Genomic DNA, 27,261 nt, shown 5'->3' with positions numbered 1-27,261 from the left:
GACTTTAATCTGAGTTTAGTTTCAACACAATCTGACCTTAAAAAACTAAGATAGAACTGCGAGGGGCGAGATGATTTGTGCTTCTCAAATAACATTACAGTCCAAAACCAAAAAACGGGTCAAGAATTGTTTGAGTCCATTGTTTTCACGGTCTTAAAACTTTTTTATGGCTTAGTTTGCTAAATAGAAATATATGTAGAACACCCTGAGCACGATGTCAATGCAAAGTATCAAGAAAGCAATCGCTGCAGTATACACGGTTCCCACAGTCATGGAAATCCTGGAAATGCCATGGAAATTTGTAAATTCAATGAAAGTTTTGGAAACGTCGTGGAATTAAAAAAAGGTTTCAGAAGAAGCGCTCACTGGACCTCCAGAGGATAATACACAGTAGATCCAACTCAGTGGTGCTCTCTGGGAAGGGAAGTCAGTAAAAAGATGCAAAAAACCCAAGGCACTCACTGGTTAAAATAAAATGCCTTTATTAATTTACTGTATGTCTTAATGGACAACTTACAAAGTCTTGGAATTGTCGCATCTCTTTCACGCAACTACAGCGTTCTGTTAAGTTATCATTAGGCTATTATGATTATTTCTGAATGTATGTGCATTTTGTTTAGAAGAGACGACAATAAATGCATTGACAGTATTTTCAATGTTAAAAAACTATAATACCAAACCATAAGGTGAGTGGAAAGGGTGAACATTTCATATTTAGCCCTAAAACTATGCTTAATTTTACACATGTAGGTGACGTAAAGTCATGGAAAATTCACTTTAGGTCATGAAAAAGTCTTGAAAGTTTTGAAATTTTGTGAGTGAAAAAGAGCGGGAACCCTGAGTATAGTGTCAGTAAAGAGAAAGATAAACAAAATTATGTAAATGATACTAGGATTGTTTGAAGCGTATAGTGGAAGTGACAGCTGCTAACTGACTCTGAAGTTTGTCCTTGGCGTAGTACATTAGTACATTACGAAGTCTGTTATTTTCTATCCACAGTGAGTAAGTCATCAGCTACACAATCAATCAAAAATAATGTCCATGAATTTCAAATAAAGAATGACAGTTTCTGCATTTGCTCTCTACTCCACCTAGTGTTGGGCATTAAAAGTGTACTCAGTAACATTTCAGGTGGAGCTATTGCTTTGTCTGTAATATTCCGCATTATGGCATGAAAGTTATCTCCATGGAGATAAGCAGGATACACCATCAGACCGTGTCACAGGTCAGATGTGTGGAAAGGTGACCCCCACACAAAGCACCAATTCATTTCTAGCACTGACACATTTTATAATTGTATAAAAGCAAGATAGAAAATTTGGAATGACATATTGTGGAATATTTTAGTGAAAGCAATCACATCTCCATGGAGACAAGCAGTGGGTGAACTCTTTATCAGAAAAGACACACAGTGCACCTTTAAGAAAATGAAACAAAGAAAATTACAGAAGTAAAGCTGCAAGCGGCATCGAACGTCTCAACTTTGACTTTTAGCTTTATTGAACTCAATGAAAATTCAAGTAAATGTTCTTTAGGAAGTGAAATCTGAAATACTGCTTCCCTTATTGGCTGTTTAAATCTTCTGGCTGCTCTTGTCGTAAAACTGTTAATTGAGGGAGATGATGCCAGGGCAGAGTCTGAGTCTTATCCACTTGTGCCCATCTCCAAAATCAGAGCTGTAAATGAAACTGTGGCTCAAGGGTCTGTCCTGATCTCATGAGACCCTCAGACCACACATCTCACTCACTCATCTCATTTTCATTTCATTTTCAACATGTCAACCCCGCAGTTATTAAAGGTGCACTGTGTAACTTTTTTGGTCCAGGGTCCTTCTCCTGGCTCTTTCTATAGAGATATTGTATGGCATTGCACTTATTTATCTCTTTTTAGACTCTATGGAGCAGGTGACATCCCAGTGCCAAGTTACGTGTCAGATCTGTGGAAAAGAAGAACACTAACACTAAGAATGAAAGTCTTTAGGTAAATAAAAGCTCATATTATTGAGTTTTTACATCTTGCATTTGCAAGATTGGTCCGTCAAATGCCATACCAGACAAAACAATAACATCACCATGGAAACAAGCAGGTGGCAGACCCTCAAAAAGATAACACATTGCACCATTTAGTCCAGTTCCTTATATACTTTTGTGGGAATTTTTTTGGGATTTGCTAACCTATATAATTTTGGAAAGGTTATAGTATATGGAGTCAGAAAATCAATGTTTGCATTTGCCCAGATGTCTCTATGGCGGCCATATTGAATTTTTTTTTTTTTTTAATGGCCGCCAAAAAACTCTTTTTGGAATATCTCAGCTTCTGAATAAGTTGAAATGTTGATTTTAACTGCTAAACCCACATTTTCAGGGTCAGGGAATCAAATGGTGCTAGTTACAAAGCTGTAAGACCTCCCCAAATTAACCCTTAAATGCATAAGTGGGTCAAAAATGACCCGGTTTGGTTGTTTTCTTGCAATTTCATTGTAATATTTGCATGTAATACTCCATGTTCCTCCAAAAAACATGTTTTTTTTCTTTTTTATTATCCTGTTTAAATACTTCAACAATATGGGTAAAACAAACTATAAACATCACATGCAGTTGGTCAGATAACTCAAAGAGTTTAAAAGTAGCTAACATTAAACGTGTATGTTGGATGTCAGCACACACATTTAGACACAATATGATTATGCAACCTTTTTATTAGACATTTTCTATACATCATCATTATCATCATCACTTTCATACAACCATAGACTGTATATATGAGTGGACAGATCTAACCCTGTAGCCACCATGTGCCAAATAGGAAGTTCTCCAGGAGGCTCTTCCAGCTCCTTCTGACTCTGGGTCTGACTTACTTTAGGATCTTGTGGCTCATCTCTCTGTACCTGCTGCTGTGAACCTCGACATTTTGATCTTAAAATGTTTATATGAACCCGCGCTACATGATCCTGAATTTGTTTTTGTTTTGTTTTTTTGCTAGTTTGTCTGTCAAAAAAATCCTATTCATAATAGGATAATCTGGCTCCAGATTTGCTCCTGTAACAGTGAACATCTCAAGCTTCATTTGAGCAGCGATGAACTCTGTGGGTCACACTCGCTTAGTCCACTTCTTTTATACAGTCTATGCAACAACACGGCTTGGGAATCATCATCATTCTGGCACTGGCTACTGCACTGACACATGTCAGTACAGGCTAAATCTTTAGTTTCTGGTGTGCAGTTCTACAGTCACCATTGTATTTGGCAGTGGAGAAACGTGGACCTGGACCCTGGGCCTTCACTAGGACCAATTTCTGGCCATCATGACATGAATTATTTAAAGAAAACTAAATGAAGCAAAGCACACATGCACTTATTTCATATATTTGTTTAATAAACATTAGCTACTGTTCAACAAAATGGACAGATCTCGTCCGGGTTACGAGTTTCATGGGCTTCGAGCTCTGCCGGCTCCGAGCTCTGGCCTGGCCATGGGCTCCGAGCTCTGGTTCCTGGGTCGTCCAAATAGGGGTGTCCTGCTCATTTTTTGACGCTGCGGTCTTGCTTATATTTGCTATCAAAAGGTATTCGCAAAGGCCCTGAAGATGTTATGATATGATCCGACCATATATACATATATATATATATACGCCCATAGTGTTGAGCAGTGCTCAACACTATGAGGCTCATGATGTTCATGGTTACAGGAGTGAATATGGAGCCAGGCTTTATATTATTCCATTCCATTCCATTTCTTCCGCTTATCCGGGGACGGGTTGCGAGGGCAGCAGTCCCCTCTTCACACACACTTCCTCCAACTCCTCCAGGGGAACCCCAAGGTGTTCCCAGACCAGCCGAGAGACATAGTCCCTCCAGCGTGTCCTGGGTCTTCCCCAGGGTCTCCTCCCGGTGGGACATGCCCGGAACACCTCTCCAGGGAGGCGTCCAGGAGGCGTCCGGAACAGATGCCTGAGCCACCTCATCTGGCTCCTCTCAACATGGAGGAGCAGCGGTTCTACTTCGAGCTCCTCCTGTGTGACTGAGGTCCTCACCCTATCTCTAACGGAGTGTCCAGCCACCCTGCGAAGGAAGCTCATTTCAAGTGCTTGTATCCGCGATCTCGTCCTTTTGGTCATTACCCAGAGCTCATGATCATAGGTGAACATAGATTGACCAGTAAATCGAGAGCTTTGCCTTTTGACTCAGCTCCCTCTTCATCACAACGGTCCGATACAGCGACCGCATCACTGGCGACACTGCACCGATCCACCTCTCAATCTCATGCTCCATCCTCTCCTCACTCATGAACAAGACCCCGAGATACTGGAATTCCTCCACTTGAGGCAAGGACTCTCCACCCATCCGGAGACAACAAGACGCCTTTTTCCGGTCGAGAACCACGACCTCAGATTTGGAGGAGCTGATCCTCATCCCAGCTGCTTCACACACGGGTCAAATCGCCCCAGTGCTGCAGGTCCTGGTTTGATGAAGCCAACAGGACAACATCATCTGCTAACAGCAGAGATGATCCTGTGGTCCTCAAAACAGACCCCCTTCAGCCCCTGACTGCACCTAGAAGTTCTGTCCATAAATACAATGAACAGAACCAGTGACAAAGGGCAGCCCTGGGGAGTCCAACACGCACCGGGAACAGGTCTGACTTACTGCCGGCAATGAACACAGCTCCTGCTCCGGTAATATAGTGACCGGACAGCCCTTAGCAAAGGGCTCCCCCCAGACTCCCAGAGCGCCCCCCACAGGACACCACAAGCAACACGGTCGAATGCCTTCTCCAGATCCAAAAAGCACATGTGGACTGTTTGGGCAAACTCCAGTCCCTGGCATAGACCTTACTGGGGAGGCTGAGGAGTGTGATTCCCCTGTAGTTGGAACACACCCTCCGGTCCCCCTTCTTATACAGAGGGACCAACACCCCGGCCTGTCAGTCCAGAGGTACTGTCCCTGACCGCCACGCGATGTTGAAGAGGTGTGTCAGTCAAGACCCACAACATCCAGAGACTTAAAATACTCAGGACGGATCTCATCCGCCCACGGGCTTTATATTATGAATAGGATTTTTCTGACAGACAAAATAGCAAAAAAAAAAAAAATCTGGATCATGTAGAGCGGGTTCATACAAACATTTTAAGACCAAAATGTCGAGGTTCACAGCAGCAGGCACAGAGAGAGGAGCCACAAGATCCTAAAGTAAGTCAGACCCAGAGTCAGAAGGAGCTGGAAGAGCCTCCTGGAGAACTTCCTATTTGGCACATGGTGGCTACAGGGTTAGATCTGTCCACTCATAGATACGGTCTATGGTTGTATGAAAGTGATGATGATAATGATGATGTATAGAAAATATCTAATAAAAACGTTGCATAATCATATTGTGTCTAAATGTGTGTTGAGATCCAACATACACATTTAATGTTAGCTACTTTTAAACTCTCTGAGTTATCTGACCAACTGCATGTGATGTTTACAGTTTGTTTTACCCATATTGTTGAAGTATTTCAATCGGCTAATAAAAAAAAAACATGTTTTTGGAGGAACATGGAGCATTACATGCAAATATCACAATGAAACTGCAAGAAAACAACCAAACCGGGTCATTTTTGACCAACTTATGCATTTAAGGGTTAATGTGGGTAGGTCTTACAGGTTTGTAAATAGCACCATTTGAATCCCTGACCCTGAAAATGTGGGTTTAGCAGTTAAAATCAACATTTCAACTTATTCAGAGGCTGAGATATTCCAAAAAGCGATTTTTGGCGGCCATTTTTTAAAAATTCAATATGGCCGCCATAAAGACATCTGGGCAAATGCAAACATTGATTTTCTGACTCCATATACTATAACCTTTCCAAAAATATATAGGTTAGCAAATCCCCAAAAACTTCCCACTAAGGTCAAAAAATGAGAATAAGGAACCGGACTAATGAGTAAAGATAAATTTTCAATACTTCATACAGTAAGAGAAAAAAAAAAAAAATCATTTTAATCTGATTATTATACACTGTTATAAACACATAATGTCATATATGTTGTTTAAATTAAATAGTAGAGCCCGACTGATATGGATTTTGCTGTGGCCGATATGAAACCGATATAATGGGAGTTGGAGCTGCCGATAGCCGATATAATCGCCGATATATTTAGTGATGTAAAAATTCACTGTAAATGTTGAATTGTTTAAAAACTTAGGTTTGGCTCTGGTGGATTTTAAATTGGGTTTATTTAGGCAACATTTATTGTTATTCTGCCTCTTTACATCATATTTACAGACAGTAGGTTGGCTTAATGGCATTTTTGCATCACATTCTAGACACTAGTGATGGGTATTCCAGTTCTTTTTAAAGAACCGGCTCTTTTGGCTCAGCTCACTAAAAGCTGCTGGTTCTTTTGGCTCCCAAGTGGCTCTTCAGATTGTTTTGTTGCAAGCAGGACTAAAGCACGTCTAAAGCAGGACTGAATCAGGACTGAACCAGGTCTAAACCAGGACTGAAAAAGGACTAAACCGGGACTTATTTATTTTATGCTAAACTACAGTCAAATATGCTTGTTTATTTTTATTTTTTTTAATCCTACGTACACGCAAATTTCTCAAAGTTTCGTTTTTAGCCGCTGCCGCTGTCAAACCACGAATCTGCACGCGGCGTGAAGAGAAAAAAAGTGAGAGAAAGAGAAAACACGGCTCCCAATAAGGATCAGGCTCCCGTCGTTCCCTTTAAAGAGCCGGTTCTAAGAGTCATTTCGTTCGTGACGGACCCATAACTAGTAAAGAAACTAGCGCTATTAGCCTTTAGCCATAAATATAAGTGCGCGCCGTGGTAATTAATTATATGCGCAAATGTCATAATTCACACGTCTGTTCACAGCTCATTTACATATCAGTGCAGGTCCAGTAGCAAATATACGGCCAATATAGTCACTTTAGAACAGACCAATAGAAAACAGTCTGTTTATGTGCGGGAGCTACAGCAGCTAACCCATAACAAATGACAAAAACTAGCTTCAGAGTCGACATATTTCCAACACTCACCGCTCATACAGGCTCCTTCTCACATCACAAATCTGCACTAATAAATGTCCTTTTAATCCAGACTCAAACCGATTGTCCGTAAAAAGAAAATAATCTCAGTGTTTAGATCTGTGTCCGCGGATGTAAACAAACACACGTGAGTGACGCGACTCTGTGGTGTGTTCAGGGTAGAGATGCGCGGATTGCGGTTACAACCGCGGAATCCGAGGTTAATCCACGGGTCGGGCGGATGACGTGACGAAAAATTATATTTTAATTAACTAATAAATACTGATGTGGAGCCACATATTAGGACATTTATCTGTCTGTAAATTGGATTAAATGAACAGAATGTAGAGAGTCTAAGCTTTATAACGAGGTATAACGTGCCCACGTGAAATATCGGCCGATAGCCGATATGCCTAAAGTTGCCCATATCAGCCGATAATATCGGCCAACCGATATATCGGTCAGGCTCTATTAAATAGTATAGGCATTATTAAATAATGATTAAATAGTAGTCACAGTTGCATTGATTAAGTAAAAAAGTAATGTTTTTACAAATTAAGCAGTGGATCTTTGCAAAGCTTTGGGGGCAGGAGTGCTACTTGGATATGCAAAAAACGTGCATATCAAATGTGCATTTCTGTTAATAAGTGCATTACAGTAGACAAAGCTCTATTTGTTAGCTTTGTCTAATGTAATGCACTTACTAACAGAAACTGTAAACAACTAGGTGTGTTACTTTCAAAGTAGTTTCTGTGTAGTTAGCGCCTCCCTTCAGGCAAATATAAGGCAGTATCCACCAGCATCTGACCAGAAGTGAAGAAGCAGCTTGGATAAGCTGCGAAATGTTTTCGCTCAAAAAAGCTTCTGGTATATTATATATATATATATATATATATATTAGAGCCCGACCGATATGGATTTTGTTGTGGCCGATATGAAACTGATATAATGGGAGTTGGGGCTGCCAATAGCCGATATAATCGCCGATATATTTAGTGATGTAAAAATTCACTGTAAATCTTGAATTGATTAAAAAACAGGTTTGGCTCTAGTGAATTCTAAATTGGGTTTATTTAGGCAACATTTATTGTTATTTTGACTCTTTACATCATATTTACATACAGTAGATTGGCCTAATGGCATTTTTGCATCACATTCTAGCTACTGTTACTGTCACTGCTAGTGATGGGTATTCCAGTTTTTTTTGGAGAACCGGCTCAGCTCACTAAAGCAGCTGGCTCTTTCGGCTCCCAAGCGACTCTTGAGATTGTTTTGTTGCAAGCAGGACTAAACCAGAACTGAACCAGGACTGAATGCAGGACTCGGTTTCTATCTTTCTCCTGCACTCGAGCCCAAGATTAGTCCTGGTTTATTCATTTTATGCTGAACTGCAGCCAAATATGCACTTTTTTTATCCTATGCACACGCAGATTTCTGAAAGTTTCGTTTTCAGCCGCTGCTGCTGTCAAACTACTACGGGTCTACATGCGGCATGAAGAGAAAAAGTGAGAAAAAGAGAAAACACGGCTCCCAATAAGAAACATGCTCCCATTGTTCGCTTCAAAGAGCCGGATCTAAGAGCCGCTTCGATCGCGACCGACCCATAACTCCTAGCTAGTAAACTATCGCTATTAGCCTTTAGCCGTAAAAACGTGCGCACCGCGGTAATTAATTATATGCATAAATGTGGATCATTCACACGTCTATTCACAGCTCATTTACATATCAATGCAGGTCCAGTAACAAATATACGGCCAATGTAGTCACTTTACAATAGACCAATAGAAAACAGCCTGTTTATGTGCGGGAGCTACAGCAGCTAATTGCTAACAAAACCTAAACTAGCTTCAAAGTCGATGTATTTCCAACACTCACCGCTCACACAGGCTCCTCCTCACATCACAAGTCTGCACTAATAAATGTCCTTTTAATCCAGACTCAAACCGATTGTTCGAAAAAGAAAATAATCTCAGTGTTGCGCACGGCTGCGGGTGTAAAACACACGCGATTGAAGTGACGTCACTCTGGTGGTGTGTTCAGGGACAGTACGGACACACACAGACAAATTACAAAGTAGATAAATACTGATGCGGAGCCACATATTAGGACATTTATCTGTCTGTAAATTGGATTAATTAAATGAACATAATGTCTAAGCTTTATAACGAGATATAACATGCCCACGTGAAATATCAGCCCATATCAGCAAGTCTCCAAGTGCCCATATTGGCCGATAATATCGGCCAGCCGATATATCGGCCGGGCTCTAATATATATATATAATATATATATATGTTCATTGTAATGACATATATATATATGGCATTACAATGAACAAAGCTGTCTAAGCCTTAAACACTGAGTATACACATTTTAAGTCAAAGGTGCTGATATCCATACTGTTTGCTACTATTTAATTATTAGTCCGTAAACAATGCAAAAGAAATGTAAATAAAATAAATATATGGCCTTTTGAATTATTATACCATGACCACGAGCTGTATATCATGGATTCTTGTGAGTCTTATGTCATGTGGCACCTGATTTTCCCAGCGGTCTCTCACCTCAGCAGGGCCAGGCCTGGTTGGTGCTTAGGTGAGAGACCGCTGGGAAAATCAGGTGCCACATGACATGACTCGCAAGAATCCATGATAAACAGCTCGTCGTCATGGTATAATAATTCAAAATAATTCATTCTGTGTTTCCATGGTAACACCTACTTTAAAGCTTCCATTGCTTTGGCATCATAAGGCTCCATGGCTTTGGAGTGTGACATCACAAAGACTTCAAAAAGTCAGAAGATTGTGAAGGTGGCTGACAGTCTGTACTTAGTCACTTAAAGTGATTTGCAGATCTTTTCACAGGAAAATGTCTACCAAGGACTGCAAATACAGAGTTGGTGTTTTAGCCCCGAGGGTCCCCTTGGAATTATTAAACAAGGGTCGGAGAAAATTCCCTGAGGCTGATAGAGGGGAAGGCATGTGCGCTGCACTCTTTTTTCAACCCACACCTCCTCCTCCTTCAGAGAAACAGATCGCTGAAAACACCCGAATGAAGATTCTGAGGGCCCAGGGTAGATTCAGTGAGTTTCCAAGTGCTGTTTTGGCCACCGAAGTGGACCAAGATAACACGGCCCTGCTCCAGTTCAAAGAACAGCACCCCTTGGAATTATTAGACAAGGGTCGGAGAAAATTCCCTGAGGTTGGTAGAGGGGAAGGCATGCGCGCTGCACTCATGTTTCAACCCACACCTCCTCCTCCTTCAGAGAAACAGAAGATCGCTGAAAACACCCGAATGAAGACTCTGAGGGCCCAGGGTAGATTCAGTGAGTTTCCAAGTGCTGTTTTGGCCACCAAAGTGGACCAAGATAACACGGCCCTGCTCCAGTTCAAAACACAGCACCCCTTGGAATTATTAGACAAGGGTCGGAGAAAATTCCCTGAGGTTGGTAGAGGGGAAGGCATGCGCGCTGCACTCATGTTTCAACCCACACCTCCTCCTCCTTCAGAGAAACAGAAGATCGCTGAAAACACCCGAATGAAGACTCTGAGGGCCCAGGGTAGATTCAGTGAGTTTCCAAGTGCTGTTTTGGCCACCAAAGTGGACCAAGATAACACGGCCCTGCTCCAGTTCAAAACACAGCACCCCTTGGAATTATTAGACAAGGGTCGGAGAAAATTCCCTGAGGTTGGTAGAGGGGAAGGCATGCGCGCTGCACTCATGTTTCAACCCACACCTCCTCCTCCTTCAGAGAAACAGAAGATCGCTGAAAACACCCGAATGAAGATTCTGAGGGCCCAGGGTAGATTCAGTGAGTTTCCAAGTGCTGTTTTGGCCACCGAAGTGGACCAAGATAACACGGCCCTGCTCCAGTTCAAAGAACAGCACCCCTTGGAATTATTAGACAAGGGTCGGAGAAAATTCCCTGAGGTTGGTAGAGGGGAAGGCATGCGCGCTGCACTCATGTTTCAACCCACACCTCCTCCTCCTTCAGAGAAACAGAAGATCGGCCCTGTTCCAGTTCAAAAAACAGCAAGAGCAAGAGAGGGCCGAAAGATTGCGTGTGTGCGAGTACACGGGGGGAAGCCTGCCACAACACGAAGCAGTCATCAGGTACCAGCTGGAGAGAGAAAAGAAGATACAGGACCAAAAGCAGTTATTGACTATAACAAAGAATCTCTCCGCCACAAAGCCGTCCTTGAAGTGGAGCGTAAGAAGGCGCAGCAGGAGAACATTGTCCAACTCCTCAAAAAGCAGAATGAAGCAGAACTGGCTCTATTGGAAGAAGAGAGACAGAAAGCTATGGAGAGGAGACTCAAGTATAGAGAGGAGGCCAAAGCACAACTGCTCCAACATAGAACTTTGTTGGCTAAGAGCAGGAAGCTGGAGGCTGAAAAGAATGAAGCTCTCAGACGATCTGCGGAAAATGATCCATATGAGGAATATGTGGAGCAGGAGATCCAGCAAGCAGTAGCTGACAATCGCCTTGTGTTCCCTCTTCTTGCCCAGAAACACAGACACGACACTCAAGACAACAGACTATTTCTATACACAGGGAGATGCAAGAACGAGGTTGTTCCAAGAGCCAGTTCTCTTGAGACTAGGCGACTGAAAGATCATGAAAGACGCCATCTGTACTTTACAGAAATTGAAAATGACAATGTAAAACTTGCACAAACACAGAAACGTTTTGCCCAAACAACCTCAAGCAGGCCACAGGGTAAATTGTCTGAAAAAGCTATTTGGAAAAAAGAATCAAACATAGCATGTCAAGTTAGAGAATTAGATCGTAAAAACATTGTCATAAACTCCACTCCCGCTCGTACAAATGTAATTATTTTAGGTAAGGAAAAAGCTAAGAAAAAAATTTTGAAGCTCCCTCGAATTTGCCTTTAAATCTGCAAAACTACCAGAGGCACCCGCAGTGAGCACTACACGGCTCAGACGCATAACCAATGACAAGCTCTAGTGCATTTTACCGTTGAAGTTCAGGCATCCCCGGATGCCTTGTACCTTCCACTAAATCCCACCCTCCTCTTTGTTTCACCAGACACAAAAACTAGACTTTAGATTACGGTAGCTGTACCGTCGTGTAAAGTCTGTAGTGTGCAGGAGAACCATGCACTTCCTGCAGTTTTTGTAAAGAGCTGGACTGACAGTAGACTGGCAGACTGGTGTCGGGTCAACTAGCCCACTGTGTGAGCAAGAGGATCAGAGATGGCAACACACAAAAATCAATTTCATAATAATTGAATAATGCCTGAGCTATTCCATATTTAAACAGTAGGACTTCCTTTTAGGCCTATTTATAGTAAATAAATAAATAAATTAATAACATAACATACTTGTCACACTTATTTACAAACTTATTTGTCAATTTTTGTTTATAGTTGATTGTAAAGAAAAGAAATGTAAATAAAATAAATATAATAAACATATGGCCTTTAAATACAGTTTGTTTACGTAGTGTGATTCTTTATTATTTGAACATGGCAACCACAAAACTACCATTTGCCTTTGCAAAGTGGAGAGTTTTAAAGCTGCTGTAGTGTCTGTTCTCAAGGTCCCTGCCCTCAAGTTCCCAATGCATTTTAGTTCAACCAAGATCCAACAGAGGGAGCTGTCTGCTCATGTACCATTTCCTGCTGTTGTGTAGTTAAGAGTTAAATAAATGTGAAACCATTGTATACCCATGTATATTAAGTCCGTTCCTGATATTCTAGGTCCTCCCTAGGCCAAAATGTGATCCCTCTCTGGTTCAAACAGAATTGATTCAAGAGATGGTGCAGATGGAGCTGCTGCTTTGGTTTTTCATAACTTCCTTCCTCTTCAGCTTCTTCTTCTTCGTTAGTCTTCTCCGGATGCCCCCCAAGTAAAGGTCACGGTCAAACAGTCCTGCTCCTAGAGGGATATTGTCCCTGCCTGGCCTCAGTTTGGCCTGGAAGACTCCGATGACGGGCCGGTGGTCTGAGGTCTTGATGTTGGTGCAACTGGTGTATTTAATGACCTGAATGTCATGAGACTGTCTGCTCCTGAAGAGGATTCTGTCTGTGTATGATGGTGTTCTTTGTTTGGAAGATGTGTCGTAGATATCGCAGCCTATGTCAAACTTGTATGTTGGTAGAAAGTGTATTGGGGCCTCTTGAAAACCTTTGAATATTGAACCATCCTTTATTTCCTTGCAGAGTTGGTCATGCTCCAGCAGAGAGCCCATGTCTTTGTCTGTAGTTCGATTTATAATGTTTTCAATTTCCACTCTATTTTTACTGAGTCGAAAGTTAAAGTCTCCGAACCAAAATACCTGATCAAATCTTTTGGTGACATCAGACGGTGTGGAGCGGTATAGGTTGGTATCTGGAAGACCTTTTGGGAGAGCTAAAGCTTCAATGATTTTGTTGTAGTCTAGAATTCTCTCATAGACTTTGGAATACCCAGATGTAAAATGTGATGTTATAAACAGGAAGGAAGTCCCAAATAAGGTAAAACTGATTCCAACAGCTCCTTTTGTCTTAATTTGAGAGATGATTCTGGTTGTGACTGTGGCATGTTCCACCTCTGAGCAAAACCAAATGAGATCTCTTCGAACAAAGATACTAAGATATAAAACACCATGGGAAGCTGTATACAACATGACGTAGTAGGGCCCCAGAGTCTCTTGAAGGCGGGTCTCCCATTCCCTCTTATCTGGGCAGCCCTCCTGAACTCCAATAACATAAATGTCCTGTGCAAATTCTGAATCAGTTGGAAGAAGGAGATCATCCAAGTTGACTGGCAGCCCCTTTTCTCCCTGCATGTTCCATGTGGCAATATAGATTCCCAGTTGTCTTTCAGGAAAGTAGCGGTCCAACTCCTCTGCTCCAAGAAGGGCACCACTTCCAAGCACACTACCCTCCAAAAAGCTTCTGTTCCTCACGTCCTTTGCCTTGATGGGGCTTAGCACACTGTAGTTGGATCTCATTGAGCTGACTGAGGCACTGTCCAATCCCATATTCTCCAGAAGCCGGCTATCACTCAGGTTCCGGTGCAGTCTTTCATTGCATTTGGCTTGCCCCATGTAATCCAAGCAATCCCTGTCAATCATATTAGCTGCCCGTAAAGCGACTGACACAAAGTTTTTCTCCAGACTGGGAAGTGGCCCAGTGGGCTGTACGGGGGACAGGCGCACTTTAGACACTTGAGTTCGGAGTTCTGTGGGGTCACTCTGCTGGCTTTGGGGTCTTTTTTCATACTCAGATAGACTGCTTCCAGTTGATCTGAGTTGGTTACATCTACCAACCTCAGGGAATTTTCTCCGACCCCTGTGTAATAATTCCAAGGGGACCCTCGGGGCTAAAACACCAAATCTGTATTCGCAGTCCTGAGTAGACATTTTCCTGTGAAAAGATCTGCAAATCACTTCAAGTGACTAAGTACAGACTGTCAGCCACCTTTACAATCTTCTTTTTGAAGTCTTTGTGATGTCACACTCCAAAGCCATGGAGGCTTATGATGCCAAAGCAATGGAAGCTTTAAAGTAGGTGTTACCATGGAAACAAAGAATGAATTATTTTGAATCATTATACCATGACGACGAGCTGTTTATCATGGATTCTTGTGAGTCTTATGTCATGTGGCACCTGATTTTCCCAGCGGTCTCTCACCTAAGCACCAACCGGGCCCGGCCCTGCTGAGCTTCTGAGATCTGACAACATCGGGCTTTGACAAGTCCGTATTTTGCTATTAATCATTTTAGATCTATATAAAAGCAAATACAGTATATGCACTACCAGTCCAAAGTTTGGACACACCCTCCTTTTCAATGTAATTTTCTAAAAATAATAATACAATAAAAATAAATAAATAAATAAAAAACATTGAATGGAAGACTGTGTCCAAAATTTTGTCTGGTGCTGTTGAAACATACACTTGAAGTCAAAGGTTCAATTTTTTAAATTTTTTTTTTTTTTTACCACTTTCTACATTTTAGATACATACAGAAGACAAGATATATGGAAGAAAAAAAAAGAAAAAAAAATTAAATAACTGCTAAATATTTTTTGATAAAGCAAAGGGTGGCTGATTTGAGGATTTGAATAAAAGACTTTTAATATACAGTATATTATTCAAGAGTTATTTAATGTTTTAGCTAGTTAATTCCATACATTTTACTTCATATATTTGATGTCTTCTGTATGTAAATGTAGAAAGTATTAAACATATACATATATATATATGTATGTAAAAATAATAGCATTGAATGAGTGTCCAAACTTTTGACTTGTACACAGTAAATTTTCAAGTGTCAAATTAACACTTAGAGTAAAATTTTACTCTATTTCCGAGTGTATATGGTCCTTATCTGTACAGAGTAAGATTTACTCTAGCTTCAGAGTAAAAATTTTCAGTGTCAAAATTACACTTAAAGAGTAAGATGACACTCTGTAGTGTTTTCAGAACTTTACTCTGGCAGATTATTTACTCTACACAGAGTGAATAGTACTAATAGTGGTGTTCATTTTTTACTCTGTTGTGTTGTTAATAATGACACTTAGAGTAATTTTAATAACACATATAACACTACAATAGAGTAAAAATTACTCTTTGTAAGGGTCAAATTTAATCATCATATTTACTCTTGCAAGAGTTAATTTCACTAATTTATCGAGTAGCAGATTGAAATTTACACTACTAAATAAAACCACAAATTGCAAATATGTCAATTAATTAATGTTAAAACATTTAAATAAAACATTGACCAAAGATACAAAATTAAAATAAGGTACAACATACTTGGATGAATCCAATGTTACACACTTCAATTGAACATTAAATGGCTTATAGTAATACAACTTGTTCACTGTTAAAACTTTTATAACTTTGTCTGGATGCCGTTGGATCTCAAAAGCATAGAAATGTTGGTCAAAATAGTGTCACAGAAATGGCTTCTGTGTGTGCCTCACTTTGACAATTAAAGGACCCATATTACACTATTTTCTGATCTATGTTCTGTCCTCATTACAAATATACCTGGAGTTGTGTTTTGTTCCATTCACAACATACTGTTCCACTTTGTGATGTCATGTGGCAATACATGAAGTGCTCCACTGTGTTTTTAAACTCCATACACCTTCACTAGAACCATTTGAGCTCTGAAACTTCCTGTCTACTGAACTAAAGATAAAAGGAGCTGTTAACTTGAAAACTACCACCTCATGATATGACAAGGTGGAACAGAACATTTTGAGAAATGGAGATGTAGACAGACCAAGAGAATAAAGGGTTACTCAAACATGTGTGAATGAAATGAAACACAACTAAAGGCATTTATGAGGAGGTGACAGCATTAGAACATGGCTTAAATCTCACAAGAGTCAGTGTTCGTAATATAGGACTTTTAACACCAACATCTCAGACAACATCAGCCAATTCAGTAGCTAGTAAAGTATGGTCAATGTGCTTGGCATTTAAGTGCTTTCTAAATCCAGAGAAGGAACCTACATAATCCAATCCTGAACACATCTAAGGCAAAGGGTTGTCTCTGGAAGAAACCCATGAAACTGTTTAATATGACTAACAAGCATATTTGAACTCAAACTCAGCACAGCAAACAATGCACTTCATAGAAACATGAACATTAATGAAGTAACCTTGCTCTTATTTCTGCAATACGAGGTATCTCCCTCACCTTGCTGACATCAATATTGTAAATTGTGGTCTGAATGAATGTGTACATGTTGTACAACATGGTGTGGTATGATGTGCACAAAAAGTGTCTTGAACAATTCAACACTTAAAGAAAAGTTAGACATACAGGGGATGAGTCTTGTCCAGGATAATGAAGTACTGGCTGATCCTGTTCCTTTGGGTACCAAATGCAAGGCGAGTGCTTCAAGTGATATTGTCGAGATGCTCTTCAATACTTGTGCCACACTGAAAAACAAAGACAAGATGATTAGTTTTTAAATAATAGCATAAAAGTGATCTGTAGACAGAAATAAAATGGAGGCAATTCTGCACGCCGGTTAATGACATCATAATAATGATTAGAAACAAACATCAATTTCAATGATATGATCAAGAAACTCTGCACACCTTCTTGAAGACCACAAGATGTTTTTCTGCTTGAAATTCTGACATCTTCTCCATTTTATTACAGCCTTGAGCAAGATGCAGCAGAAGCAGCAAAATTGAAGCAAATTCACTAAGCCAGCTTTAAAACAAAAGCACACAATTACTTTACTTAAAAACAGAGGTTAGTTTTGAATTGAGTTTTAATTCTCATGTGACATTTGCATATTAACAAAGAATTTGAAAAGTTAGCTAATAACTTACCAAAGTCAGCACCACCAGCATCATCCTCCTGAGGATCTGCAGCCAACAGGAGGTCATCCAGCTTTGGGGTGGAGGGAAGCTTTATGCACTGCTTGATTATCTTCTCCTTGAACATTGCTGGCCATTTCTCCAGAAGCTTTCCAGATACATCCTCAACAAACATCAGAATAAAATCTTGTTCAATCTGCATTGAGAAAACAGAATAGTTCAGGCCTACATGAATTTGCAGCTGACTGTGCCTTTTTAAAAATGTATTGTAATTGATAATTACCAGTCCTTTGATGTCTTTGAATCGAGGCAAGTGTGACAGTATGCTGCTTGACAACTGGGGGTCCAGGACCATGCTTTGACAATGAGCAAAATTTTGCTTCATTTTCTTCTTCACTGTGTTTTCATCAGCGGAGTGTCTCATCAGTGACATGGCCTCTCGATATTCTTCTTCAGTCACTGGTGCCTCTGGAAGATACTGGGACTCCCATATGGCAGTTGGTCCTCCCAAAAGTTCTTTACCGCTCATTCAGTCAGTGGAGAAGACTGGAATGCACAAATAATCAAGATAACTGCAGCACAAAACAGACATCAAATTTAATATATTTTGTCTGATGTATTTTAAAGTTACCTTCAATTGATCTTCTTTCTTGAGCATTGCATCTTTGAATGTATTTAAGCCTCCAGGTCAAGTAGTCCCTGTCACTTCTACCATCATAATAATGCTCCTGGGTGTAACAAAAAAAAATAAATAAATAAATACATACATTTTAGAGAATAAAAGGTTTATCAGGGGAAAAAAAGGTAATATAGTGAAAAATAACTCACATGTCCATTTTCTGAGAAGGGGTCCCAGAGATGGGGGAACAAGTTCACAATCCTTTTATTATCCCTATATTTTTCTTTCACTTGTCTGAGTGGAGATATACTGCAAAATGAGACAGATAAATTACCAATCCTGTACATTAATTGCTGCAGATAAATAAATAAAAACATACCCATTTTTATCAGCAGCAAGAATGTTCCCCATTTTTTTCCAGGTGTCAACTGCCAAAGACTTTGTTCGATTGTACTGCATTAACCTAGCCCTAAGGCTTTTTGGAAAGAATGTCTTTCACCAACTACATAAAAAGGAAAGATAAATTTGGTATTACAATCAAGCATTTCAAAAAGTACAGCATATGCTATTCTATATGTACAGTTTTCAAGTTGTACACCTTCACTCAAGTCATACATGCTTAGCCTTGTCGCCCAATCACTGATGCCTTGAAGCAGAACTAACAGGAAGGATGATTGTGTCCTGGCAGTCACAACTGCTGGATGTAGAAGCACGTGGCCCAGGAGAAGCGACAGTCTCAGCATTCCCTTTGTAAGAAGAAAAGTAACACACACATTAAAGACATATTGTGTTCTCAGACCATCAGTGAGTTATGAAAAACAATTAAAGGGTGGACAAAGCAATGTCTAATCATGTTATACATATAATACGAACCAGTATCATATGTGATGGTCAGAACACCAGTTTGAGGATCCTTTACCACATCCTCAAAAACATCGTCATCAAGCTCAGTTCCAGAACTGTCATAGACGTGCACACCTTCTGTCACAGCTGGAACACCAAACTTAAAAAATACTAAAAAGAAAGTATGAACAATTTGTAAATAAAATGTGTTTCAACCACTGAACAATGGTGATGCATTGGGGACAATAAAATTATTAGAATACATATATTTTTCTGTTGCACATGTTAATATTACAGGGTTTCCCAATTGTTTTTAGATAACAAACCACATGTTGGGCTGTCAGAACAAAAAACGTATTCAGGGCAGCACTATTACCATACACACAGAAAGTTTTAGACACTTCAAAGCGATGTTTCATTTGCAACCAGATTTCTCAGTGTGCTATATTTAATGCTATCAGAAATGGCAATTAGACACTAAATTAAAATAAAATTATACTGTTTTGTTCTTCAGTGTAATTTGTTGCTGTAATGCCAGCACCACAGCTAAAGTAAAGATTAGTACTGTTCTGATATTTGAGCAGTTTATGCATATTTCTTGTGGAATTTACATTTGTTCACATTAACTACCAGATACAAGTTGAAACCTATATATTTCTTACCTGCATCCAGAAATGCTCTCAGATTCGGCTCATGAATTCAAACATACTTTTGGACGTTTAGCAGCATTTACCCTGGAAAAAAGAAGACAGAACATGCCCTAATGCCAAAACACAATATAAATCTATACAGTTCAACCGTTATTTTGGACACACTCACACCAGCACTCCAGTCCTCAGGCACGACTGTGGGGGATTTCGTTGCCTGCACGCGCACCTGCACAGATAAAAACACTTCACCGGTACGATGACGTCATTACAAAGCGCTGTACGTGACGAGCATAGACCGTATATACGGCGATCTGATGTTCTAACGCTCGAGCCGGGAAATTACGTTCAAGAAGATGAAATATCTAAAAAGAGTGACGCCGATACGAGTCCTGTTGGCTCACCTCCATGCCTAGCCCTGACCGGGCTCGCGCACTAAAGTCGTGCGTGTGCGCGTAAACAAGATAACGTGTCGTACTTTGGCTCACCTCCCCCAACCGGGTCAAAACTGAACCGTTCTGGAAATGGATCGTTTGCACTCACACTAGACACATATACTGAGCTTGACTTTCCGTGCTCAGGCGCGATTCGATTGCGCTTATTATGAGCGGAGCACATCCTCACGAAAACTCCGGTTTGTCACAAACTACGTCCTGCTCCGCCTCTGCTACGCTTCTTTATCAGTCCAGATTCAATCAAATTGTGCTCGATCCTATAACTACTTATTAGTAAAACAATGCAAAACAGTATTTCACGTTATAGTTTCAGGTCACGCACATCATTACTCGTCGCAACACGTAGCAAATGAAGACATTTGACGACTATGACCATGATATAGACGGAGACGGGGAGTTAACGTAGCAGTGTTTGGCTCCGTCTAATTCCTGGTCATTGTCACTACTGAAATGAATTGAACAGAAAATAAATGCTTATTTTTGACGGTGATGCTTGAAAGTTACCTCTTCAATGCTAATCCTTACAATAAAATTATCCATTTGGAACCATTTTCAAATTGCGAGTGTCCGTTTTTTCTCCCCCGACACTAGCTAGCCCGCCCGCCGACCCGCACCTCGCGCGGGCTCGATATAACCGCTTAATTTGTCTTAAATATCACATAGTAGACGCATAACTATGCCATGCCCAGCCATTCTGGCACATTTATACTTAAAATGTACTTAAAATTGCCAAACTACTACTTACCTGAGACTTTTAGCAGCCACTTGCCGAAGTGAAGCGAGGAGGGAAAAATGGCGGACTCGAAAACGTTTGAGAGGAGTTTGAGGGGGCGGAGCTTCTCAGTGCAATTATGACACTGAAGGACTTACACTGTGTTTTTACAAGGACGCTAGAGGGAGTATCACTCTCATTTTTGTAATATATACTCTTAAAGAGTAAAAAAACTTTTACTATGGATTTTTTTACACTGGGAAATTTACTGTGTAGTGTAGAAGCACCACAAGTCAAAAGTCCGGACATTTGTTTTTTTGTTCGTTTTGTTTATTTTCTACATTTTAGATACTGAAGACATCAAATATTTGGTGCAAAATATAAAGAGGAAATCTTTTCTTTATAATTTGTATTAAAATAACTCAGCCCCCTTTTGCTTTGTCGACAGTTATGCAAACCCTTGGCCTTCTCTCAATGATGTTCGTGCCTTGTCAGGGTCAGGTAATACCAAGAATGTGCAAAGCAGTTATAAAAGCAAAGGGCTGCTATTTTTGAAGAAGCGGAAAAATAAAACATATGTTTCACAGTCTATCTTACACACAATTTGTGTTTATAGATCATAGTTTAGATCCCCTCAGGAAGAATTGACAATGTAAATAACCATGGAAACATATGAGAAAATGTCTCTGATAGTTTATCTTATATAACTTGTGTGCATGTAATTTTCTAATTTAATCATCCTCTAGGTTTGAAGCTCTATTTGGTAAATGATACATCCAGAATTCATTTCATACAAGTGTGGCCATGACATTAAAATAAGAAACACTCATTTAATTGATTATACATCTCTGAAGGAGGAGGAAGCAGCAATTACCATTAACTATAGAGAGACAAATTCTGTTGACAAGACTAATTAAAAATTATTGCATATGTTTTTTATTACATAATTTATTCACTCTGTACTCAGTGAAGGTTTAGGTTGAGGTGTCTTGCCCAAGGACATACGGGGATCAAACCATCACCTTTTGAATAGGCAAAAACTCCCACTAACCACTGAGCTACTGCAGCAGTCTGTCTGCAGTTTGTTCCTATAGTTACAACACATTGTTTATGGCATTTATTAGCTATTTAGAAGAGTCATTACCAGCTCTTGGTCAAATTACTTGTTTATGCATCAGTCTGCAACATCTACATGGAAACAGGTGTTGTTTAAGAACTGTTTTAGCTTTGGTCATTTCTACTACTTGCACAGAAATATAATAGATAGTAAAATCATGTTTAATACTGGCAGTGCGTTCACAACTTTCAAGAGAATAGTTATCAAAACTATAGCCTACTTTTAATAATGAGTAGTAGTAGCAGAAGCAGAAGTAAAGTTGTCACAATACTAAAATTTCCAGCTTGATTTTGATAGTAAGTAATGGGCTTGATACTCAAAATCACCACCAAATTCAAATAAAAATGTGCCATTGAAGAGTTTGAGCATGATTAATGTTCAAAATGTAAAAGAAAAATATTTGTACAGAAACAAGCATTTTTAAAATTAGAATTGGAGACTGACATGATAATAATAATACAGTATAATGTATGCTATGGTTATATTTTCTGCTTGTTTCCATACACACATTCAACTTTTCTATTTCGCATTTATTGTACTAATAACTGTTTTTGTTGCTAAAAGAAATTTGAAAAACATGCACTCTTACTGTGAGTAGGGTCGCCTCTCCATAGATGTGTCCTGTAAGATGCTCACCATAAACTTTGCCATACTTTATAACATTTCAGACTGAGTAAAAACATCTCCAGTCAAATTAAGCTCACTGGGGCTGTCATATGGATGTATTTGGGGCCGACTTCCACATTAGACATAATATCAGACACTAGAGGCTTGAAGCTGGTTGAAGTGTCTTGCCTACAGACACGATGGCACTGGCAGTATTTATTTGTCACTTTATATTCTGCACTCGTACTGTTTTAATTCAATCTTTCTTTTACTGTAAACATTGAGCATCTTGAAGGAAGGGCTGCTTTTGGTTCCACTTTTGTCTCCTTATCTGTAAAATAAAATCCTATAACCCTCTGGAGATGTTTACCAATCTGAGCACATATCTGCCCAGTCACCGGCGCCTCGGAGTGGGGCCAGTGGCACAGTGCCTTAAATGTAAATGAGAAGGAGCTTGTAAACACGGACGGCCCCTGAATGCATCTTAAACCACAGTGTACTGCTCGCACTAGAGGGAGGTGGTCACGCTTTGGGTGATTCTGAAATGTGATTTTTGGACTGACAATCAGAATTACCTTTGCAACAACAAATGGTGTCATGTTGAGAAGTGTTGTTGAAAAGTAAGAGGTGAGGAAAGAGTCTATTCACGCTGAATTAAAATGTACTGTTCTGTTGATCTTGAAGTTGATCGTACAAGACACAGGAAGCTGAAGGCTCTGTTCTGATTTAGAACAATGTTGCTGTGTCAAAGTGAAGTTTTTATATATTCTAATTACTTGAGACAGGACCTTTACCGGCTTCGAGTGCTAGAATTGTTCTTCACATCGTACCGATGTAAACAATCTGTCCTATTCATTTTAATCAGGAAGCAAAATAAAATAAGATAAAATAATGTAGTTTGTATAGTTCAGAAATAAATGATTGTAGTTGGGTAGCAAGTTTTAATAGTCAAGCAATCGTTAACTTCATAATAATAATTATAACACTCAAAGATGCTTTACAGAGCTTTATTCATCCACTCCATACTCGATGTTGGTAAACCGCTATTGTAGCCACAGCTGCCCTGGGACAGACTGACAGAAGTGAGGCTGCCAATCTGCACCATCGGCCCCTCTCACCACCAACATCACTGACACACTCACCTCTTTCATACTAGGCAATGTGGAAAATGCAGGAAATGTTCCACTGTGTTTTCAAACTCCATGCATCTTCACTATAATAATTTGGATAACACACTTTAATGTGAAACTACTGCTCATGACATCACAAGGTGGAACAAAACATACTGCGCTTTTCCACCATGGAAATATTTTTGCTTTGAGTAGAATGTTCCACAGTGTACGTGAAACCGATCTATCATGAAGGACACAAGCAGGTTACAGAACTACACTACATTACACTTCAGATCTGTGGAGAGTCACCCCTTTTCACACAAGGAATTACTCTATTTATGAGTAATAGAAACATGTAAATAATAAATATGTTTAATGTCATGCCATGGAACATTCCAGACAAAGCAATGGGAACAAGCAAGTAGTGTATTATTAAACCCCACAAATGTGGTAATCCCCACAAACATAATCGTTTCAAACCTAATACAATGTTTATTGGTAAATTAATTAAGAACAAATGGCTACCAATTATATTAAAGCCCATTATTATTACCATTAAACAATATTTGCATATTTTATTAGCAAAAAGTTACAAATAAACCAACTGAGCAAGTATTTGAATATCAATGATTTATTTAGAATGGTTTTGTAAATCAATCAATCAATAAATAAAGCAACCATTCGATAAATCAGTAAATTGGTCAGTAAATCAATCAATTAATAAAAGTAATATTTTCCTGCAATAGGCAAACAATTTTCCTTTTGAACACTTATACACTTATACTCCCAAATGCAGAAAAACCTGTTAATGCAAAACAAAATCCAAAGAGCACCAAAAAGATGCTTAAAAAATGTTAATGAAGTGAAGTGTCTTGCCTAAGGACTGGTGTTCCACTGTGGCATCAGATTTTCCCAGTGGTCTCCCATCCAAGGACTAACCAGGCCCGGCCTTGCTTAGCTTCTGAAATCAGGCTTTGACAACTTAAAATACATGAAAGGTTTATGACGTGGTTGTTAGCGTGTGTGCTCATTTCTGCGCTAATTGCTACATCAATAAATGTAGCCAAACACTTGTACACGTAGAACTGTTTTTAATGATCCAATCACCGCTGCTTATTTGTAGCTCATGTCACACAGCAGACCACGTTTTGACTCAAGTATCCCGTTTCATTCACAATGGAAATGGGCCAAAAACTTGTTATCACAATTCATCAGAGCGTCAGTCATGATTTAGATCTGCTCACATTTCATGTATTCTTAGTATCTTTATAATGGCAGAACTTGGCTTCTGCACTGACAGTTCACTCATCAGTTTGTCACTCAATCAGGGCTCGGCGGGATCTGGCAAAAGGCAGTTTCATAGAGTGCCAAAGAAAGTTAACTCTAATATCAATCTGGAGTGGCACAGCTGAAATCCTCCAGAAGAGAGGGGACTCCGTAGAGTTTAGACCAATCACAGCAGCTCAAAGGCACAATGTTATGACAATAAAACAAGGTGCTTTATGGTTTACTAAATGCACAGCTCCACACCCTCCATTTTTTATCCGCGCTGTTTTTTGACAGAAAATCAACATGTTTAGCTTTGCACAAGGAGTTTTGTGGACTCAACAGATCACTGAAGATGGATTATCATGAGAGTGAAAACTGATCTGTCACACACACAAGTTCTGACTCATGATATTATAAGAGTTAAAGGGAAAGTTCAGAATTTTGGACAAAGGACCTCATTTCTTAGTGAGCCAGAGTTTTGGAGACGTGTGGAGACACTTTTTTAAATATTTCATCCAGTCCTTGTATTTGCAGAGGTCACTGGTGCTAGGCTAGTGCATGTCAATGGCCATAGTTATCCTGCCACTTTCAGTTTTGAGCCTGTTGGTTGTACAATTGTTAAGACATTTAAAGGTGAACTGTGTAACTTTTCTGGTAGAGGTTCTGTCACTTGCTTTTCTAGAGGTTTTAAATATCTTATATCACACAAACTGGACACTTGTGAGCTTTAAGCATATAGCAACATACATACCCACAGGTGTGTTTTGTTTCATTCACACATAATTGAGTCTTTATTATTATAAAGTATATATAAATATATATTTATATATAAAGTATATAAAGTAAAGTAAGTATAAAATAACCCTTTATTATTACTCTACTTATGTCTCGACAGCTCAAAATGTTCTTTCCACCTTGTGATATCATGTAGTGGTAGTTTTTAAGTTAACAGCTACCTTTTACCTTTAGTAGAGATTGGCAATTCCACACCTGATATCATCCAAATTATTCTAGTGATGGTATAAGAAGTTTAAAGGGACAGTCCAGAATTTTGGACATAAAACCTCATTTCCTAGTGAGCCAGAGTGTTGGAGACGTGTAGAGGCACTTTTTAAAATATTCCATCCAGGCCTTGTACAGTTGTGTTCAAAATAATAGCAGTGCAACATGCTTAACCAGATCAATCACAGTTTTTGGTATAAATCATATTATTACATGGCAAATAATTTACCAGTAGGTGTTGTAGATGCAAAGAAACAAACAGACCCCACATTCATGATATGAATGCTCCTGAGTCTGTGGAATTGAATAAATAAATGAAATGGGTGTGTTCAAAATAAGAGCAGTGTGAAGTTCAATCAGTGAGGTAATTTATTATGTGAAGAAACAGGTGTCATTCAAATGGTCCTTATTTAAGAACGTGTTGTACATGCAATTCTCTCTGAAAACTTGAGAAAGATGGGTCGTGCCAGCCATTTTTCAGAAGAACAGCGTGCTTTAATTAAAACGTTGAAAAACATATAAAGAAGTGCAGAAAATGATAGGCTCCTCAGCTAAAATGATCTCCAAGGCTTTAAAATGGAAAGCCAAACCAGAGACGTGGAAGAAAACAGAAGACTACCAGTCAAATGGATCGAACAATAGCCAGAATTGCAAAGACTCAGCCAGCCTCCAGGGAGATCGGAGATGTCTGTGTTGATAGAATAATGTTTGAAATAAAACTAACCTCGCATCGCATGAATCGTTGCATGTTGAGGGACTATTTTCTCATATATCAGTCCACCGCTGTCAAGCTTTCTATCAGGAAGTACAACTCAATGCTGCTCTGACATCCTTCAAATACAAGGTTGGTTTTACTTCTAAAACACAGACACTTACATCGACAGTCTGGCGTAATAATTATTTACTTCGGGTGTTTTGTGGAGTGAGTAAGACTGTTTTTAGCGGCAGGATAACTATGGCCATTGACATGCACTAGCCTAGCACCAGCGACCTCTGCAAATACAAGGACTGGATGAATTTTTTTTTTTTAAATGTCTCCACACGTCTCCAACGCTCTGGCTCACTAGGAAACGAGGTCCTATGTCCAAAATTCTGAACTGTCCCTTTAAGAGTTGAGTTAGGGCAAGATCTATCATTTGTTTCACCTCAGATTGTTCAAGTTTGAGATTTACAGTTTATTTTTGTACTTGTAAATCACCAGTGTTCTAGTTTTAGGCATAATTACTCCCCAAAATCTTGCTCGATTTCAGACGCGTGTGTACTAAACATACAGGCTACATCCTGCTGAGTATGGACATTATTATCACCAAATAATCCCATTCGATACACACCAATAATAACATGATACGTGCCCACCCACACCACAGCACGACACGCCGCGGCACGCCACGGCACACCGCGGCACAGCGCCCTCGGCGAGCCACACACATGATCCTAATATGATTCTAATGGGGCCAGCTGATGCAAGCCAGAGCCAGGAGCGGTCCACGTTGGCCGGATTAGTGGTCTCCGAAGGGGGTCTTCCATTAAATCAAATCACCATGTCTCTATCTGGGCTTTTAATTCTGG

At 39.7% G+C, this 27,261-nt stretch overlaps 2 protein-coding genes and 1 long non-coding RNA gene across 4 annotated transcripts in view; 1 reads left to right on the top strand and 2 right to left on the bottom strand.

Annotated features, from left to right (window-relative positions):
* Positions 1–27,261, top strand: part of asic1b (acid-sensing (proton-gated) ion channel 1b) — a 264,462-nt gene that overhangs the window by 32,711 nt on the left and 204,490 nt on the right. The gene's annotated exons all lie outside the window — the stretch shown is intronic.
* Positions 12,785–14,107, bottom strand: LOC110155831 (phosphatidylinositol polyphosphate 5-phosphatase type IV-like). Its single transcript, XM_020920002.2, has one exon. It carries the CDS (start codon positions 14,090–14,092, stop codon positions 12,785–12,787), a length of 1,308 nt encoding a protein of 435 aa, XP_020775661.2. The 5' UTR covers positions 14,093–14,107.
* On the bottom strand, positions 17,600–18,924 carry LOC129411064 (uncharacterized). 2 transcript variants are annotated; one of them, XR_008633125.1, is made up of 6 exons: positions 18,803–18,924; positions 18,528–18,675; positions 18,309–18,431; positions 18,139–18,238; positions 17,942–18,038; positions 17,600–17,856 (listed from the first exon to the last, which is right to left on the bottom strand). It is a non-coding gene; the product is annotated as an uncharacterized LOC129411064 (long non-coding RNA). The 2 variants fall into 2 exon arrangements; XR_008633126.1 differs by having other exon boundaries at positions 18,545–18,675.

The sequence above is a fragment of the Boleophthalmus pectinirostris genome, unplaced genomic scaffold, assembly GCF_026225935.1.
Source record: "Boleophthalmus pectinirostris isolate CB_2022bp ecotype Guang Dong unplaced genomic scaffold, ASM2622593v1 HiC_scaffold_3, whole genome shotgun sequence".
Lineage (NCBI taxonomy): Eukaryota > Metazoa > Chordata > Actinopteri > Gobiiformes > Gobiidae > Boleophthalmus > Boleophthalmus pectinirostris.
The sequence above is the reverse complement of the archived record's forward strand: the minus strand, read 5'-3'. Positions and strand labels throughout refer to the sequence as shown.

Bases quoted from the DNA above. Each gene is read 5' to 3' on its own strand.
- LOC110155831 (XM_020920002.2), bottom strand. From the start codon at position 14,092: ATGATTGACAGGGATTGCTTGGATTACATGGGGCAAGCCAAATGCAAT.